Source organism: Heptranchias perlo, chromosome 4 (genome assembly GCF_035084215.1).
Source record: "Heptranchias perlo isolate sHepPer1 chromosome 4, sHepPer1.hap1, whole genome shotgun sequence".
Taxonomy (NCBI): domain Eukaryota; kingdom Metazoa; phylum Chordata; class Chondrichthyes; order Hexanchiformes; family Hexanchidae; genus Heptranchias; species Heptranchias perlo.
Genome location: NC_090328.1, coordinates 89,517,614 through 89,538,998, shown reverse-complemented (window position 1 = coordinate 89,538,998; position 21,385 = coordinate 89,517,614). Strand labels below are relative to the sequence as shown.

Here is a 21,385-nt window from a genome sequence, read left to right as displayed (position 1 = left end):
TTTTTTATTTACCCGTTTGTCGGCTCAATGCAAACAAATGTTTTGCCATTAAATTCCCTGTTCCATTTTTTTTATTCAGTCACAATCTCAAACTTCAAGTCTATCCTGCAACAACCTCAATCTCCATTTGTTCTAGTATTCATTTAACTTTCTATCTTTGGATTCTGTTAAACTTCTACAAAAGCACTTGGCAGTCTCCAATTCATTATTTTGCTAAATAAATCACAGTGGTGTATGTGAATGCTACGTTCTGTACAGTCGAGTCAGTTTATGTTATTTACTGCTGTCTATTGTGTTATAATCCTTCGTGTATCTGTTGTGAAGAAATCTTTAATGGGCACCCTTTAATCAGGTGCCTATTCACTCCTGGGTTCATTTTGTACATGATGTTATTTTCTCCAGTTAATTTATTCTGTATCAAAAGTGAATTAAAATACTTCACCCTTCATCATGTCATAGATTCAACATAGAACGAATACAACTTAGAGCTGAATTTCCCATGAAAGCAGTGGTGGTGCTACCTTCAGTACTAACTCAGCACAAAAGCGTACAATTTGATATACCTCTCCAATACTAGCTTGTATTTTAAATATATTTAAACTGTATGTATGTAGAGAAGCAAAGTGACTACCTTGATAAAGCTGGATAATGAGCATAGCCTAGCACAGAGTGTATGCAGCCAGTGGTGACCTTAGAACCATACAATTGCATGGGGCCTCGAACCAACCACAGGCCCTTTGTGGATCCAGTGATATGTTTGTCTAGCAAAATGTAGCATTCCAAACCAAACGTTTGTACGGGGTCCCCACAAGGCAAACATCACCCTTGTATGCAGCTAAACATCTGTAAAACCCCAGCTTTAGATAATTAAATAACTGGGGGGGGGAAATGTTCTTTCTGAACTCCTGCCACGCCAGAAGCAGAAATACGTTTACTATTTTACATCAATGCCATGGGAGTCTTTGCCCTGCTCAGCACCAATTCTCAGTTCTCAATTTCAGCTCTAACTCTTTCTCTCAACTCTCTGAGGGCAATTTTTGTATGTGGCATAAATCGGATGGGTGGTCAGTGGGTCATGGGCTCCGCCCACCCAATGAAGTTGGCAGGGGGCCTGTCTTATTTTTGTGGCCATGCCTAACTTAAATGCAATCAGCAAGTTATCGGTATAAATCATGCTCCCAATTGGAAAGGTGGGAAAACCTCTGAGGTGGCAACTATTTAAAGGCATTACCTTAAAGGGGAGGTGCACTTTTAGATGGTGGATAATGGCCAGTGATATTCTGGAGCAGCAGGCAGCATGACTTCAACCTGATTCTCTGATGCAGTGGCAGAGGTGCTCAGAGACTGTCAGCAGAAGGAAGGAGGCCCACTTCTCTTCCGATGGGTGATGGGTGCCCAGACAAATTTCTCAGCAGCAATGGAGAGGTGTCAAAACATATAAATGCTACAGGCATTATTTCCAGGACCTAGCTTTAGTGCAGAAAAAAAATGACTTCAACAGGACTGCCAAGGTAAGACTCTCCTTCACATCTCTCTTACCCTCTGCACAATCCTGCACTATCCTACTTTAGCCCCAGCACTATTAATCATTCCCTCCCATTGCTTCCCAATGTCTTTCCTCCCAACAGAATGGGACAGTCCATTGCACCTTCTTTCTGCTTACATTCACACCCTCAAAACTTGCTACTGCTTTTACAACTTATGTCCCTTTTGGCCATACTTGCTGCTTCTTCCTGTCACCATGCACACTAAACTGCTTGATACATCTTGGAAAGCACTTCAACAGGGCACAGACTATTCCCACTCTTCTTGGAGGAAAAGTTGCCACAGAACAGAAGGGAGAATAAGAGAACCGGTGGAGATCCTGACACCAATGGAAAATGCTGCCAACGACAACATCGGTAGAGAGAGGACACGCTGCATTGGAGATGGCCAGGCTGGAGGAGATGCGCAGCAGGATGTTTTGGCATCTTCCTCAAGTTTTTTCTTTCCATTTAACTCTCTCATTCATTTATTCACACACTGTGCATGACAACCTAATGCTGGCGCATGACATCGACAGTCTGCAGTAGACCATAGAGCATGTGGTCATCTCAATGGACCCTGCAGCTGGGCCCTCCCTGCCGGAATCTATGACACCATTAATAGCATCTCTCAGGGATGCTCATATTGGGCCCATGCAGGCTTTGAGCTCAACCACCTCTTCCACTTTGGACATGCTGAGCATCTGAATAAATAGGGGCTGCAGTGGGAGCATGAATCTTCTCAAGTTTACTCTCCTGCAGATTAGTGGAAGTGCTGAGGGGCAGCCCAATAGCAGAGGCAATCATACAAAGGGAAGGGAACAAGTTACCATCTCTCAGGATGATAGCATGTGGGGGCCCTCATAACTCGCTCAACCAATTATCGTTCTGTTCTTATACTATCGCTCGAGCATTGTTACTGTCTTAATTTGTGCTTGGTTTGATCACCTCAATAGAGAATCTTATCACCATCCTTAAGGTGTCAGGGTCAGATTTATTACACCACAAGCATCTCAAGAGCCCTTGATAGAGCCACAGCAGCCTTCCACCTCACATGCTGCAGACACTGGGGCAACACTTCGTAGGAGCACGAGAGTAGGAAAGAGAGAACTTAAGATAGGTACTAGGGCTCACAACAGGGTGGCAATTAGTGTTAGGCATTTGTATAAGGCAGTAAAAGGATAATCCTTTTTGAAATCTTTGTGTACAGAGAGGGTGAATGCAGCTTATTTGGAAGAGGTATTGAACATGACTGTTAAAGCAGGGGTGGGAGGGGGCGCAGGGATTGTTCAACTGAAGTGGTCTTCAATGAGCTGCTGCCTGTTTTGTCATCAATGTCCTCTCCCTCATCATGCTGAAGGTCCATGTGTTACCCCGTCGTAGAGCAAAGTTATGCAGCAGGGGTGGATTTTCCCCCAGAGCGGAATGCGGTTGGCTGGCTACCTGGTAGTCCTGTCAGGAGGCCTGGTCCATTTTTGCAGCACTCCTGCTCTTTCCCGCCCCACAAAAATGATGAACTTACCTGCAGAATCCTCTTCAACCGAACCACCATCTGATGTTAGTCAGAGCATGCATGTGCAAACCCTACCCAGCTCAATTGAAAAATGGCATTTGGGGTCCTATGTGCGTCAAAGGACCCCGATTAGCATTTTAAATGGGCCTACCCCCCAACTCAGGGGGCCCCTCCAGCCACCCAGTGATAGGCCCGGGCAAACATTGGCAACGGGGTGAAAAGTCTTTGTCCACCATCTTTGGGGTGCTGCTGCCCCATTTCCGTTGCGTAGGAGGCCTAAATACCTCACCCCCCCTATTGCAAATCGCTATTATATGGAACACTCTTTGTTGGCTGTATTGCAGGAAGCTACCAGACCTGTTCGGACATCAGAATCATTGATGGGGACATAGGAATGCAAAATCACTCCTCAGTCATGGAAAGAAACTTATAAAACTGAATTTATTTTCAGTGGTGAAAAGATTGAAAGGGTACATGACCCGATGCTTGAAGTGCTGAGGGGCATAAAAGATGTAGCTATAAGCCAACTAATGTTCTTATACTGTGAATACAGAACAAGAGGACACAGATTTAAATTAAAAAGCCTCAAAGGAGACTAGAAAAAAATAGCAGAAATGTGAAACAGATTCCCAGAAAATGCAATTCAGTCTGAGTTTATTAGCTCCTTCAAAAAGAGACTGAATAAATGCCTGATTGGAAATAGGATTGGACGCTAAAGGGTTAACTACAGATTGAAATGATCAAACACAACATACACCATGGGGCACGATTTTAAAAGAAATCTGCGGTGCGTTGGCGGCAAGGGGGCAAAGAAAATTGGGTTTTTTGGAGCGGGCAGCTCCAACTCACCGAAGAATGCGCACGAGCCAGAGTCACCTGGGTGCACGCGCTGTTCCCCAACCCGGAAGTGGGAAGATATTTGAACCACTAAATCAAGTACTTAAAGTACTTGAAATGTCCATCAATCCAATTAACGATGAAGGCAAGTGATTTTAACGTTGCCTCAACGTGTTTCCCGTGCTGTGTGAAACACGACATTGGAAAGTAGTCAGGTTTCGGCCGGCAGCCATTTGGACATTTAAATCCCTGTTTGACAGATGGGGATAAAAGGTCAGTAAAAGAGTCAGTTGTTGGAGCAGGGCACTCAGTTCTCTCAGACAAACTTTTGGCTGGGAGTTCTGTGTGTTTAGACTGAAAATTCTTGGTTTCCACTCAGAATTATTCTGTTTACACATATTTACCAACTTTTCGGACCCCCTCAAACTGACACCATCAGGATGGGGGTACGATGGCTGCATTCACCACTACATCTGAGGACAAGGAACATCACCATCCTCGCCAGGCACGGCGTGCACTTCCGCCACTTGGAGCTCCAGAACGCAATGCTGCGCCACAGGGACCTGCACAAGAGCAGAGAGAGGAACAACAGAGGGAGTGACGTCACAGGAGGCACTACCCTCGCCGGGGGGGTCTACAGACCCAGGTTCAGCTTCCTGGACCTCTCTGAGGAGCAGTGCTTAGGGAGGCTGAGAGTGAGTTGCCAGGTGGTCGCAGACATCTGCTGCCTCCTTCATGCCAAGCTGTTCACTGCTGGGCCTCATGGCATCTCATTACCTGTCGTTGTTAAAGTGACCACTGCCCTCAACTACTTCACCTCCAGATCATTCCAGGGTGCCACCAGTGACATCACCAGGGTCTCTCAGTCTGCCCACAAGTGTATAAGGCAGGTCACCGACGGCTTGTTTCGCAGGGCCTCGTCATACGTCAACTGGGTCAAAATCCTGGAACTCCCTTCCTAACAGCACCGTGGGAGAACCGTCACCACACGGACTGCAGTGGTTCAAGAAGGCGGCTCACCACCACCTTCTCGAGGGCAATTAGGGATGGGCAATAAATGCCGGCCTTGCCAGCGACGCCCACATCCCGTGAACGAATAAAAAAAAAACTTCCCCATGGACGACCTTAGCCAGACAGAGAGGGCAATGGGTTTCCACTTTGTGGCTGGCTTCCCACATGTACAGGGTGCAATCGATTGCACCCATATAGCAATCCGAGCACCTCCATACGAGCCAGGCCTGTTCATCAACAGAAAGGGATATCACTCCATCAATGCTCAGATCGTTTGTGACCACCGCAAAAGATTTCTTCATGTGTGCACCAGATTCCCTGGCAGCTGCCACAATTCGTTCATTCTGAGGGAATCCAACATCCCACCCCTCTTCCATGCACCAAACAGCCTTAAGGGCTGGCTCCTCAGGGACAAGGGATACACCCTGCACTCGTGGCTCATGACACCTCTGAGGAACCCCATCAGTGAGCAACAGCGTTGATACAACGACAGCCACATCGTCACCAGGTCTATAATTGAACAGGTGATGGGACTGCAGAAGACGCAATTTTGGTGCCTTGATCGTTCTGGGGGAGGGCTTCAATACGCACCAGACAGAGTGGGTCACATTATAATAGTGTATTGTTTCCTGGTCAACATGGCACAAAAACGAGGGGTACCGGTTGATGAAGCCCCACGCCCTCATCCAGCATCCACATCTGCAATGAACACTGAGGAGAAGCAGCGGTGGCAGGAGGAGGAGGAGGAAGAGGAGGAGGACGAACCCATGGGCAGAACAACGTCTCACCTGGCTGCTCGTGAGGCCAGGGAGTCATTCATGTGAACGGATGTCATAAGATCACAAAGTGAGAATAGTCCAGTCCTCACACCACCTGGAAAGAGCAGCACCAACACCAGCAACCCCACCCCCCCCCCCCAACCCCCGCCACTCCCTGCACAAAATAGTCTGCAACTACACATACACCCACTGTAAAGTCACCCACTCGGTAGCATCAAGTGTTGCCTTTCATGATGAAGCACATGAAAGGGCGCTGTCACAAAAGCCAGTCAGGAATGGGCAAGACATGGCAGTAGTGGTGAGAATGATAACATTTAATGTGACTTTAACAAAAATCAAATATGAATAACATTTAATGTGACTTTCGCAAAAAGCAACTAGCAATGAAAAACATGACAGTCGATCAGACATCCTTGTGCGTACCCCTCGTGATCACAAATCCTTAGCCTTTCTCTTCCTACTACTTCTACGCACTGCATCCCCTGTGGCTGCAGCAGAGGTAGTGGCAAGTTGCTCACGTCCATGGCCGGACTGCTTAGATGCTTTTGGCCTATGCCCTCTGGGTTTCGATGCCCGTGAGGGCCCCTCCAAAGACTGCCCCACCTGCACCTGTGCAGGGGCTGACTCAGCCACCTGGAGAGGAGGCAGCATTGCGGGTACTGGTTGAGAGGGGGGCAAAGGGTGAGACATGGGAGCGCTATGAGTGGCATCCCCACTTCCATGTCCCCTTTCGCCATCATCCTTCTCCTAAACCAGGCCCACATCACTCCTACCACCCTGCTGGAGAACGGTTTGGAGGGCATGTATGATGCCTTGGATGCCTTGTAAAGTTTCTGTCTGCCTGTTTAAGTTGGCAGAATGTTTTCACTGTGAGTCGAAATGGCCGTTGTCAGGGCCTGAATGGACTCATTTGTGAGCCACGCTTGAAGCTCAATGGAGGCTAGACTTCTCTCCATCACGGATGTTCCCACAATTACCCGCGACATTATCTCAGACATTTCCGCAGTTACGTGTGCCACTATCTCAGACAGCTGCTCATGTCCCCTGCGACATTATTTCAGAGATCCCCTCACGTACCTGCGCCACCATTCGACTAATCCAGGAGTTGGACTCCTCTATCCTCTGCACTATTGTGAAGAGTGTGCATAGCACCTGTTCCAGTACTTTGCAAATGTGCTGCTGTCCCTCAATCATTCTCCTTTTAAAGGATGACCCCCGGGGTTCTGCATCTGCGTCCACCTGAGCAGAGCCTGGAGAGGAGTGCGCCCACTGACCCGGACTCTCCACAGCTGCCCCTGCCACCACTGTCTGCTCGTGCTCACTTGTGTGTGGTGACTCACCAGGTGCCAACCCAACTAACTGACTACTAGGACTCACCGAGGTGTGAGTATCTGCACTGGTGGATGGCTCACTAAAATATGACAGTGCGCCCTCAGGGGCCGGGAGCTCCTCTGAGGAATAGCCCTCTCCCAACACTGCGGTCGTTGAAGGGCTTTTAAAAAAACAGAAGGCAATATTAAGCATCATCACAGATGTGTCATGTTGCAATGAGATTATTGAGGTGTTCAACGTGCCAATCATTCTTAACATCAATTCATGTTATGTGTGATGAATGTTAAAGTTGTGTCACCAGACGTTTCTTTGGTGCCAGTCTCGCCGTCCCCGACGGACAGGCACTCGAGGGTGCGGCTGATCTCCAGGGCATCCTCCTCTGCCTCTGTGAGGGTCACTATTTGTTGTGGCCTCCCTCCAGTCCTCACCCTCTCCTGTTTATTTTACGCTCTCTTCTCCTAGAATTGGAGAAAGTGCAGCCATGTGAGTGAGCGAGGGTGAAGTGGTGAGCCATTGAATGCATTGCTTTGGGTGAGGCTGACCATGAAAGACATGCATCAGAGGGTGTGTATCAGACAGAGACATCACAATGGATCAGGATTGGGATGAGTGGTAGTGGTGGGGGTCACAAATGGGGAGGTCAGGAAGTGCAGGTAAGTTGAGGATGAGCCTTAAGTGGGTGTGAGGAGTGATGTGATGGGAGTAGACATGGCAGTGCAGAATGAGTTGGGGGTGGGGGGGTTGATGTGTACCATGGAATGCAGGAGAAACAGTCAGTGTACTCACTTTTGCTGACCTAGTTAGATCATTGAAACGCTTCCTGCACTGGACCTAAGTGCGGGATATGTTGCTCCTGCTGGTGACCTCCTCTGCCCCCTCGAGTCAGGCCTTCTTGTTGGCAGAGGCAGGGCACTTCCTCCTGTCGGCTGGGTAAAACAGTTCCCTCCTCCTCCTCACCCCAGTCAGCAGCACCTCAAGTGAGGCATCGCTGAATCTTTGAGCAGCCTTGCCCCTGTGCTGTTCCACTGTGTCTTCTTGCTCCTTGATATGGCAAAATCCATTGGAGCAATGGCCCTTTAAATCTAGACATTGCAGCTGACAGCCTGTCACACAGGTGCGCAGTCCGCCCACTGCACAGCTTTCAGACGGCAAACCTGGAAACAAAATTAACGGCCACCAAATAAGTCGCGATCACATGGGGAGCAGTAAATTTTATTATTCTCGTTTGCCGTGCGCCCATTGACCACCCACCCACCACTGCCATCCCGCCGCCCTTTTAAAATCGAGCCCATGGTTTCTGTAATGCTAGGACTGGATATAGGGGTGTTGTCAATGGAGGGCAATAGGCCAGGGTTGAATAGTAGAAATATGCAGATGGATAAATGTGGCAGCTGCCAAATTTCGCAAAGTTGTGTTTGCCTTTCAACTCTGTGTGTTATTTCACTGTTAATTTTTAATCACTTTTGTTACAATTTACATCAAATTGCCTGAGCCTTCTGTGTATCTTAGTCAATGAATGTTGCACAAAATTGAAACTCAACTAACTGCATAGAACAAAAAAATTTCAAATCTTGTTTGTACTTTATGTGTCTGAGAAACAGATCTATTGATCCTTTGTGAATAAAAAGGCGGGGCAGTTCTGACGGAGAGATCGCGGATGCACGGCTGATTATTTTCTGTCAATTATGGACAGAAAATTATGGGCTGCGGACCTGTGATTCCCCAAGAGGCATTCCATGTGTGCACCATTCCCTGCTGGGAATCAAATTGTGGAATCACTCCGACAGTTTTAAGCTAGCTAGAGAACAAGCTAGAAATGTTTGACAAGAGAATGGCAGGCAAAAACCTTTGATTCATTCAAGAGGCAGTAAGACGCTGTAATGGAGGATTGTAGGTTTTTATGGCAGGATGAGCTAGAAAGACCAAATGGCCTCTCTCATCAGTATTTATTATCTTTATGCAGAGTTTAGCTGCAGAAGTAACAATTATCAATAAATTGTGGACAAGTGTTAATATATGGATATAAACCTCACTTCTGAGAAATTTCTTAGGAGAAGGGATTTAATTTAATCAGTCTCATGTGATGGATGACTCTGCCTCTCAGCTGCGTAAGTGCTATTTTTGTGATATGAAGTAGGATACCATCATGCCTGAATTGTATCAGAACACAGATACTTTATTGGGCAGTTCTAATAAAGAGTCTCAGTGAAAATGTTCACCCGTTTTTCTCTTTCAGACTCTAACTGACTCATTTTGCATTTCTAGCCTTTTCTATTCATGTTTTACTTTTTCTGCTTGGGCTATGCAGAGAAACATTTCAGATTGCTGGTTTTGGCTATTTTATTAGATATTTGTACGAATGAGAACAGAGTGCCTTACGCCTACATCCTGTTACTTATTTATTTAAAATATATTAAAAAGTATACTGTCCTTTGTATGGAGGTAAGACCTGCTTTTTTTTAAACTGATTTTACCATAAAATCTGATGTATACATCACACCAGTTGTAAAGTTGCCATTTTGGCAAGAACCCTATAAGATGCACTGATATATAATTGGCTCACCTATGTTCAGAGGGCATAATCTCATGCAGGAAAATCTTATACATCAGATTTCATCATATCTCCTCTGGTGGTAAATCGCCAGACAAACATTCAGTTAGAATAGGGAAACCATGAGAATTGATCCACTGAAATACTCTCTGGCCTCAGTACTGAAGGACACAGGAATTGCAAGAGCAATGCAATCCTATAATTTATGAGAGTGCCTAGTAAAAATCCCATTTGCTTTGATTCATACTTTAATGGGGACAGGGATTTGGACAGGAGGAATTCAGTCCTGTATGCTTTTTAAAGGTCAAGTTTGGGGTTGTACAAAATTAGATTCATAGAGAGGGGAGGGAGAAGTCTGCACCGGTTTCTTTGTGTATACAACATTGTACATGCATTAAATGAAGATTTACCCCATCAAACGTATAAGAAACACATTCTTCTTACTGGAAATACCAGCCAGAGGAAATCTTCATGAACGTATTTTTAATTTGACCACAGCAGCTCTTCCCTTTCGTAGTAAAGGTGCTGCAATCTTTGGATAATATTGCTAAATGTTGGCCCAGAATTTGCTATTAACTTGTGTCATAATAATGCTGCATCTACAGTGTATACCATTATACTAGCACAGAACTTCCAGCAAATTATAGCACGAGTGACTTATGCCATTACGTATGCCAATCCATAATTGCCTGGGGCTTTTGCTCCGCTCCACTGTTAACCCTCGCCGGGAACAGCTCGAAGGTAATTATCATAGCTCTGCCCTTTTAAAATCAATAGCTGCATTTAAGGCAGTGTTCAGGCCACTGCCACTTATAGTGGCACTGCAGAACTGGTAGCGGTGTGATTTAAGTGTTTATTCAAGATGGTTAAAGGAGGGATGTGCTTTCTGCTTCTGATGCCTCATTATCCTCACAAGATCAATCCGAAGACAATCCCCAGACCCATTCTCATAAATGGAATCACAGATACCACTTCTGTCTGCAGGAGTATCGAATTCAACCAATAAGTCACCGATCAAAGAAATCTAATTGAGATACATCATTTGGCATCGTAATCATTCCCATTGTACTAAGTATTAGGGTAATGGAATACTTCCTGTTACTTTATTGCTGTTGAGTTCAGCGCTTCGGTATTACCACCATAACAAAGAAATCGCACTGTTAGATTGGACCAAAATTTGCTGGAGTGGGGCAACTCACAGCATGCCCAGTTAGTTAGACTTTATCCTGCACCCTTCAGCTCAAAAGTGTTTTGCCCACAGAGTTTCTCGAAGTGCGAGCTGATAACAGCGTGGCGAATGGACCAGGGCATTTGGGACCTTAGTGAACAGTGGGACAAACTGTGAGATTTAAGGATTGATAAATAAACAGAGGAAGGATTGAGAAGGAGGGTGAATTACAATGGATGAATTCAAATTAGGTGCAGAAAGAGAAATAAAGTGGGAAAGAAGGATTGGATTAAGAGAGAGAGAAAAAGAGGCACAAAGGAAAAGTGAGAAAAAAAAGTAAAAATTTGAAATTTGGCATTTTTAAAATCTCCAACAACAATTCATTACCTGAAGGAATGAGATTCTACACTTTTAATTGTTTCCTTTCTGGGCCAGAGAGGTTGACTGCCAGTCATTAACCATTATCATGTCGTTAAAAGGATACTTACGCTATTAATTACTAGACTTAACTTTCTGTGGCGAGTTTAATGAGCAATTAATGCACACATGCAGCAACTTCATGAAACTCATGGGGAGGTTAAGGGCGAGAGGCCGCTTTTGCGAAAATAATGACGGCGCAGCGCAAAACGTCCAGCAACTTGTGGAAATTCGCAATTCATGGAGTATCTCTTCCCTGTCACAAGTTGCTGCTCAATTTTCACATTAATAACAGTGTGCGTCATTCACACGTGTTATTTTTTCAGCAAATTCCGGCCCAACATCTCTTACAGATGCGTTAAATTCTGATTATTCCCATATCGCATTCTCGATGATGATTCACGGAAAGCACGGATTTGAATCGGACTACACTGTATAGTTATATTCCTCACTTTGCAATACTGTATGTAAGGCAAGTAAACAGACAATAATCTGGTTCACATTGTGTAGAATATCATGCAGTGTCTCCCTCAGGAAACTAATTGTGGCCTCAGTGAAGTATAACAGAATGAATAGTAGCAAAATAACAGCAAGTGCTTATATATCCCCTTAATGTTCTCCATTCCATTTATTAAGTGGGATAGTGAAATCTGTCTATAATGATCTGATGGCTCTTAAATACACAGTGGAAGATGAATCAATTGATGAAGAATCATGTTAGGGCAACTCTACATGTTTTATTACAGGTGGTCCTCAAAACCGGTTTTAACTTAAAGAATTAAACAAACCTCAAAAATCTTTGTGGTATTTTAAGCAACTAAACTTACAATCTGCCACTAGTAAGTGTCTTTACAATCATAATCTATTGGTATATTAATAGATCAAGGCTTATGGAAACTCGATGGCAATCAGAATCAGGATCAATACATTGGCCATTGGTTATGCCACTTCTGATTTGCCATGATGATTGCTGTGGCATATTCTAATTAGTTCTCCGACAATATCAGGCGCTCGCTACTAGAGGATCGGTTTAACTTATGGCATTCATCGCCAATATCGCCATTGCGTCAAATTTCGGGCCTTTATTTCCAAATAATGTTTTAATGGTTGTAATGGTTTTAACATTATCCAAAGAAACTGCTGCAGCTGTGCTTTGAAACAAGCTATTCCACTTAATGTTTTCCTGATAAATGGAGAACCAGTAATTCAGGACATCAGGCTTTTCTTCAAATGGTGCTATGGGATCTTTTAGGGGCACCAGAGCAGACAGACGAGACTTTGGTTTAACATTTCATTAACTACTCAAATCCATATTGGAGCATGAACCTACAATCTTCTGATACAGGGTTGACAATGCTATCACTAAACCAAGTTGACATTTCTAAATTGGAATTTAACAAGTCACTTTAGATTAATCATCAACAAACTTTTTTCTGTTTGACACACCTTTTTCATAAGAATCCTGAAGCAAAGTATCCTGTAAGTTGCCCTGAAGTTCAATAGCCTGTTCACCATTGAACTCCTTTAACCCCTTCTCTCCCTCATTCATGTGACTGACTTTATTTTCTGCAGTGCTGGGAAATTTGTTCTTTTGGATACCACCAGCAGTTGTTTGTAAAGTTGAGGGGTCTGGGGCATTGCTGAGAAATAATAGCAGACCTACTCTGTAAAGTACTCACTAAGCCAAAATCAACGTGCAAAAATGCTTTATAGTTGTTTATTTTTTTGCATTGTGTTTTTTTTAAATTGTTAGTTTTGTGATTAAGGTTTGATTTTTAAAAGTTTGGCCAGCTTTGATTAAAAATTAAATAAAACATATTTTTGGATAGGTTAGCAACATAGTATGAATGTGTACCAACTTGAAGTGGTATGACTTGGCAGGGCATTCCCACATAATAAGCTCCTGATTTAGGGGAGGGATCAAGTAGGTATAAATTAGTGGGTGAATTATTCCAGGAAGCTCCTTAATACCAGACAGTGGTAGCTGACAAAGTTGCATTGGAAGCTACTTTGTTTCACAGACAGCAAGAGAACAAACAGAGTAACAGTCAAAAGAAATTCCACTCGTGCTCACTTCTTCCCTCAAAGAAATGTGAAAAAATAATAAGTCATGTGTCCTGTCCCTTATGTGGCCTGACTTGCATTTTACATAGAATTACATAGAATTTACAGCACAGAAACAGGCCATTCGGCCCAACAGCTCTATGCCAGAGTTTATTCTCCACATGAGCCCCCTCCCACCCCACTTTATCTCACCCTATCAATATACCCTTCTATTCCTCTCTCCCTCATGTACTTATCTAACTTCCCTTTAATTGCATCTATGCTATTTGCCTCAAACACTCCATGTGGTAGCAAGTTCCACATTCTCACAACTCTTTGAGTAAAGAAGTTTCTCCTGAATTCCTTATTGGATTTATTAGTGGCTATTTTATATTTAAGAGGGGGCAGTTCTGCATTTAGTTTAGGGGAATGAAGCTGGGCAGGTAGAAGGAGCATCAGTGGGAGAGCATTATGGTGGTAGTGATCATAATTCAGTTAGATTTAGCATAGTTATGGAAAAGGACAAAGATAGAACAGGAATAAAAGTTCTAAATTGGGGAAAGGCCAATTTTACTAAGCTGAGAAGTGATTTAGCAAAAGTGGACTGGAAACAGCTACTTGAAGGTAAATCAGTGTCAGAGCAGTGGGAGGCATTCAAGGGGGAGATTCAAGGGTTTCAGAGTAAACATGTTCCCACAAAGAAAAAGGGTGGGCCTGCCAAATCTAGAGCCCTCTGGTTGACAAGGAGCTACATCATTAAATAAATAAATTTAAAACAGAAATAGACAGTTTCCTAGAAGTAAAGGGAATTAGGAGTTATGGGGAGTGGGCAGGAAATTGGACATGAAGCTGAGTTTGGATCGGTCAAGGCCCTGTGGGTGGCGGAGAGGGCCCAGGGGCTGAGTGGCCGGGTCCTGCTCCTACTTCTTGTGTTCTTTAGATTTGAGGTTAGGGTCAGATCAGCCATGATCTTATTGAATGGCGGAGCAGGCTCGAGGGGCCGATTGGCCTACTCCTGCTCCTATTTCTTATGTTCTTATGTTCTTATACAGGGTAAGATAAAGCAAAAAAGGGAAGCTTATGTCAGATACTAAGAGCTAAATACTGCAGAAAGCCTAGAGGAGTATAGAAAGTGCAGGGGTGAAATTAAAAGGGAAATTAGGAAAACAAAAAGAGGGCAAGTAAAATTAAGGAAAACACAAAAATGTTTTAGAAATACATAAAGAGCAAGAGGATAATTAAGGAAAGAGTAGGGCCTATTAGACACTAAAAGGTAACCTATGTGTGGAGGCGGAAGATATGGGTATGGTTCTTAATGAATACTTTTGTCTGTCTTCATATGCAGAGATTGTAGTTAAGGAGGAGGAGTGTGAAATATTAGATGGGATAAACATAGTGAGAGAGGAAGTATTAAGGGGATTAGCATCTTTGAAAGTAGATACATTGCCAGGCCCAGATGAAATGTATCCCAGGCTTTTAAGAGAAGCAAGGGAGGAAATAACGGAGTCTCTGACCATCATTTTCTAATCCCCCCTGGCTACAGGGGTGGTGCCGGAGGATTGGAGGACTGCTAACATTGTACCATTGTTTAAAAAGGGAGAGAGATGTAGACCGAGTAATTATAGTCAATTTAACCTCGGTGGTGGGCAAATTATTAGAATTGATTCTGATGGACAGCATAAATCATCATTTAGAAAGGCACAGGTTAATCAAGGATAGTCAGCATGGATTTGTTAAGGGAAGGACATGTCTGATTAACTTGATTGAATTTTTTGAGGAGGTAACAAGGAGGGTCAATGAGGGTAACGCGTTTGATGCAGTCTACATGGATTTTAGCAAGGCTTTTGACAAGGTTCCACGAGCAGACTGGTCAAAAAAGTAAAAGCGCATGGGATCTAAGGGAAAGTTGTTAGTTGGATCCAAAATTGGCTCAGTGGCAGGAAGCAAAGTGTAATGGTTGACAGGTGTTTTTCCGACTGGAAGGCTGTCTCCAGTGGGGCCCCGCAAGGCTTAGTACTAGGTCCTTTGCTTTTTGTGGTATATATTAATGATTTGGACTTGAATGTAGGGGGCTTGATCAAGAAGTTTGCAGATATTACAAAAATTGGGCATGTGGTTGATAGTGAGAAGGAAAGCTATAGACTGCAGGGAGATATCAATGGACTGGTCAGGTGGACAGAAAAGTGGCAAATGGAATTCAATCCAAAGAAGTGTAAGGTAATGCATTTGGGAGTGCAAACAAGGCAAGGGAGCACACAATAAATGGGAGGATACTGAGAGGTGTAGAGGAAAAAAAGGGACCTTGGAGTGCATGTCCACAGATCCCTGAAGGTAGCAGGATAGCTAGATAAGGTGGTTAAAAAGGCATATGTGATACTTTCCTTTATTAGCCGAGGCATAGACTATAAAAGCAGGGAGGTTATGCTAGAACTGTATAAAACATTGGTTAGGTCACAGCTTGAGTACTGCATACAGTTCTGGTCACCACATTATAGGAAAGATGTGTTTGCACTAGAGAAGGTACAGAGGAGATTTATGAGGATGTTGCCAGGGCTGGAGAATTTTAGCTATGAGAAAAGATTGGATAGGCTGGGGTTGTTTTCTTTGGAACAAAGGAGGCTGAGGGGAGATTTAATTGAGGTATATAAAATTATGATGGGACTAGATAGAGTGGACAGGGAGGAACTATTTCCCTTAGCAGATGGGTCAGTGACCAGAGGGCATAGATTTAAAGTAATTGGTAGAAGGATTAGACGGGAGATGAGGTTAAATTTTTTCATCCAGAGGGTGGTGGGGATCTGGAACTCACTGCCTGAAAGGGTCGTAGAGGCAGAAACCCTCAACTCATTTAAAAGGCACTCGGATGTGCACTTGAAGGGCCGTAACCTATAGGACTATGGACCAAGTGCTGGAAAGTGGAATTAGGCTGGATAGCTCTTCTTCGGCCAGCATGGACATGATGGGCCGAATGGCCACCTTCTGTGCCGTAACTTTCTATGATTCTATGATTTATAGCCCCTAGTCTATACGTTTACCCTATCAAACCCATTCATAATTTTAAGAATCTCTATCAGGTCACGTCTCCATCTTCTCTTTTCCAGAGAAAGGAACCCCACCCTGTTTATTCTTTCCTGATAGTTATAACCTCTCAGTTTTTGGCATGCCTTTCTCTCCAGGCAACTTCTAATTGACGGACCTGACCCCCGTGCACTTTTGGCGTCCGGCTCTCGGCCAACAGCAGTGCCTCACAAAAATTTCAAAACATGACTTCCTCCCGAACCCAGGTTTTTCCTTCTTTCCTGTTAATTCTAATTCCAGGAAATTGAACAGTGGGCCCTTATATTTACGGGGAGATGTGAAGGGTACGGATGAGGCCAGAAAGTGCTGAAGAACACAGCAAGGTCAGGGATGGGGCGGCCCTGTCGATCTTAACAGCAGGGCCTCATTTGCATCTTGTAGGTCCGCAGCCAATCAAATGAACAGTCTGCCTTACAGGCTGGAGGGCTGAAGGGAGAAGACCCACAATTGGAAAGATTGAGGGGGAGGAAGCCAGCGATCGGGAAGACTGTGGGGAAGAAGGCCCCGCAATTGGGAAGGCTGGGGGAGGAGAAGGCATGCAATTGGGAAGGCTGGGGGAAGGAGGCCAGCAATAGGGAAGGTTGGGGGGAAGGAGGCCCGTGATTGGGAAGGCTGGGTGGGGAGAAGGCCCACGATCGGGAAGGCTGGGGGGAGGAGGCCTAGGATCTGGAAGGATGGGGAGAGGTGGCTGAAGATCGGGGCTGGGGGTGGCTGAAAGCTTCTTTGAGGGGCCTCGGGGGGAGCACTCCTGCTCCTCCTGGCCCACAAGGAATGTTAAAAGGGCCACTTACTCTGTGGAGCCAGCAGCTCCCACCTCCGTTTCACTGCCAAGTTTCCCAACCCCCAGGAAACCCGTGCAGCACCAGTTAATTTAAATTGGGCTCCCAATTTCACTGTTGGAGCCCAATTTAAATATTTTAATAAACGTCCCGCCTCTCCACGGCAGGACACTTGGACACCCCAATATCCGCCGCCTTAAAAATGGCAGCAGGCCGTGGGCAGCCTTTTGGGGTCAGGTTACGCAGATTTTGCATTCTCCCACCCATTGTGGAGGAATTACTATTGAGGCCATGGTGTCTCGAATGCCTTCCCATGCAGCGATTTGCTAGCAGGCTTTTAATCAAACTGTCTGCCCTCTCAGAATATATTTACCAGGCACCTCATGCTATGCCCATATGAATAGAATTGCCTTCACCACAACGGGTGTGAATATTAGTTGATCAGCTGCAAATAAATGGCAAATTGCTTAATGTCCCTTGTCATCCTGGTTCATGGGCTTGGGATGAAACAATAGATCTTCGTTGTATCAGTTTGAAATAGGCTATGAGTTGTGACATTCTCCCAAACTGGCTTGTCTGGCTTCAATATCTGCAACCTAGGCTTTTTAAAAAACTTGTGTGAATTCACTTTGTTTTAAAACACAACTTTTTAAATGTAACAAAATCACATAGAAGATATTGCACAGTCCGCAATAAAATGATGTCCAGTGTATCGTATTAAGGATTTCACAAGGCTTAGAATGTGCCAAATCGAGGTATTATTAAGTTTGCATTGTTTCATATATTGAGAGGTTGAAATGACTAAAGGGGTCATGGTTTACTAATGTCAACTCATGAGTTACAGACTTAGAACACACTTTAGTGTTTATATATATACATATAGTAATTTCTTACCTCTTGGCTTACTATTTTCTGTTTTAATTTCCAGTATTAGGATATAACTTATATTATTACTTGATAGTATTAATTGATGAAGAGTCAGGGAATTATTTTTGTAACTGCTATAGCAAAGCTGGACATGTGTATCAATACGACCTAGTGTGTCCAGTTGAAATTGCTGATTAGCCACAAGTGTGGCTATAGTGGCACTGTTCAGCAACCAAGGAAGTAAAACACTCACACTCTACTTTTCGTCTTACCATTTTACCAACAAATGCACAAAAAGCTTAAAATACACATGTATACATTGTGTGAATATGAGTATTGAGATCACATGCTGAATGATGGTGTCTATTACTCATTTTTTATTTACTAATCAGGAATGCAATTAGCCAAATCTGGATTCCCAATTATCCACATATGGCTAGTAGCTACTGTATTGGATAACACTGTCCTAAATCTTAATCATGCACAATACTAGTCTATTTAAGCTACATAAGTTATATCATCAGGACAATCAGTGCTTGGGCCATCACCTTCCCACCCATTTATTCCACAGTAGCAGGCTGAGGGATTGCCAGCCCTCCTTTTCCAACCAATTTATCCTACGTTCAATGTAGTAGTGAAGAACAAAAGTGATATTAGGTGGGGCACGTGGATTGCAGAAAAAACACTGGAATTCAAAGTTTCCTCTGAGACAAGAAGAGGAGAAAGGGAGAGCCACTTTACCCATAATGTTTTTATGCAGCCCCTTTGCAGCCATTTCTAGAGTGCCTTTGGCAAAGGGATTAGAGTATCTGTAACAGAAGTAACAACACTTCAGTGAAACAAAAGCAAAATACTGTGCATTCTGGAAATCTGAAATAAAAACAGAAAAAGTACTGGAACCACTCAGGTCAGGCAGCATCTGTGAAAAGACCTGAAACATTAACTCTGTTTCTCTCTCCAAAGATGCTGCCTGACCTGCTGAGTGTTCCCAGCATTTTCTGGTTTAATTTAACACTTCTCGGTGCTTTGTCTTCCCACACAGATAGCCTTCCATCTTTGCTTTTGGAATTTGAATATATTTTTACAAACTATCAGTTGTATTGTTCCTAGTCGCATTGTTGCAACCATATCATATGTAGGGAGACTTCCTCTGCTGTTATGCTTGGAACAGCAGCGTAATATCTCTTTGCTTCTGCCTGCAAGATAATACCTCCAATTTCCTTCAAAAGTCAGAATGCCACTGCGCATGATGAATATTCCATACGTGGCACACGCTTCGCCCAGGCATGGGCACGAAAACATACTAGCCGTGCATTCGTTTTTGTGGGTCAAAGAAGGGGTTGCATCAATCTGAGCCAACACAATGTGAATCTGGCTCTGATTAGGGGTAGTCTAGGGTTCTGATTTCAAAAGGGCAGTTGACTGTGATAATATACTAACATTAGAATGCTGGGTTAATGCTGATACCAGCATAACTTTGGCACTAAATTAGTTCCATGAAAACAACACTAAGAGTAGAGGTGGACTGGGATCAGTGCAATGTAATGAATCTTGCATTCCTCCCAAACTGCAGACTTGGCTGGTTGTGTTGCTTGTGCAATGGATGGATGCAGCCACCAGCTACAGAGATACTGGTGATAAACAACACATGGAAGACAGAGGCTACAGAGCGACGGTTAACAACGGATGTAGTTGGTACAGAGGGTTTGTTGTCATAAGGAGGTGGAATGGTTAAGGAGTGAATAAGGAATGATGATTGGGCCGTTTAGAGAGAAAATGACTGGCATAACAGAGAAGGGGTTATATATGTAATGCACTAACCCTTACAAATCATATTTTTCAGAATCATATTGGAAGAAAAATCATAATTCGCACAGTTTGCAAATGTTACTTGGGAAATCTAGCAAAGCTAATTTCACTTTAGTTACAGAAATTATTATAAGTTATAATATAGATAAATAGCGAACCCAACAGTTGTTTTTCAGACCTTTTACCTATATCTAGTAGGCAATCATATACTGTATCAGCTAATGTATATCTCGTTTATTAACTGTATTCTCTCTCCCTGCCCTATTATTCTCCATGGGGCAAGTTCCTCAAGTCAATTGGGCTTTGGGTTATCTATGGGCACACTCAATAATGGCGTAGTTTCTTCCGCGACAGACTGACAGTGTAAATACTGTGAAATCACAAGAAAGATACCGATAAGGAAGGCCATCCGACCCATCTTAGCTCATTCATTTAGAACAAACCTACACTCTTCTATTACAACTCCCAATTATTTCTTAAATGATTCTAGGATCTCCACTACCCCCGTCTGAAAATCCATTCCACGTGTTAGTCAGACAGCAACTCAATCCATACCAGTCCTGCATATCTCCTAGCAGTTAAGTACAGAGTGGGAGCAGGTTGTTTGCTCACCTTTGCCTTCTGGGAATGGTAAGAGACATGAGGTAACCCAATGAATGGTGTGGAGAAAAAAAATTAAATGGGAGAATAAAATCAATGCACATCAATTAATAAGAGGTTTACTGGGCCTAGCAACTGTTACATTTACTGGCTTGTACAGGATCTTTAATTCCAGTGAGATATATTCCACAAAAAGAAATTGCTATCAGACATTTGTTATTATGCAGGTCTAAAAGCAATCGAGGCACAGAGATAATGGAATTCTGCATTAAGCAAGCAATTTAAGCATGCAAATCAAAATCAGCTGTGCTAGAAGGGTGTTAATATGATCACAGAGATATTAAAACTGACAGGATCTAGAATATGCCTCCATTTTATAAAGAATTCTACATCTTAACATTGTTAATAATTACCAGTGCAAATCTGTTCCTTTACAAAGAAATAACCATCATATAAAAACAAAAAGGATTCAGGAATCTACAGATTCAATGCTTACCTAACACTACAGCGAGTATTGTGCTCATGAGCAACCAGTTCTTCTTCAGAACAGCTTTGAAATCACATCCTTTTTTGGATTTCTTCCCCATGTTTGCTTGATGGTAAAGATTTAGAGAAACAGATTAAAAATACATGGATGCACACACAACAAACACACACACTCTCAAACACACACAGTGCTGAAGTCAGTGTGAAATGCTGCTGCCTTCACTCCACTGCACTGTATTCCGTCACTGCAGACAAATCCATAGCTCAGCCACCTCATGCACTCAGTTGTAACTAAGTACCACCCCCTCAACTGAATGCAGCTAGAGGAACCTAACAATGGCTACCACAAAACATACGACCATGCTTTTTAAAAGACCCTGTCCATCATTTAACCCTGGACTCTACATCTTCTGCTAACAGCTAGTGGAATCAAGCCACCAATCACTGGCATATAATTCTCAGGGTGCTTTTTCATTATAAATGGTGAAATTAAAATGCTATACATTGAATATAAAATGGGCCTTTTGAAAAGGCGAAATGTTTTACTCTACAAACTTACAATACATATTAAAAAAACAGGCAATTTATAAAG

At 43.5% G+C, this 21,385-nt stretch overlaps 1 protein-coding gene across 1 annotated transcript in view; it reads right to left on the bottom strand.

The window, feature by feature from the left end:
• The window catches only part of slc1a1 (solute carrier family 1 member 1), a 50,601-nt gene extending 29,707 nt beyond the window's left edge, over positions 1 to 20,894 (bottom strand). The window contains exons 1-2 of the mRNA XM_067982331.1: positions 20,804 to 20,894; positions 18,640 to 18,768 (exon numbers count right to left, since the gene is read on the bottom strand). Of these exons, the coding sequence (XP_067838432.1) occupies positions 18,640 to 18,768; positions 20,804 to 20,894 (220 nt within the window). The remainder of the gene's footprint in view (positions 1 to 18,639; positions 18,769 to 20,803) is intronic.
• Between the last annotated feature and the right edge of the window lie 491 nt (positions 20,895 to 21,385).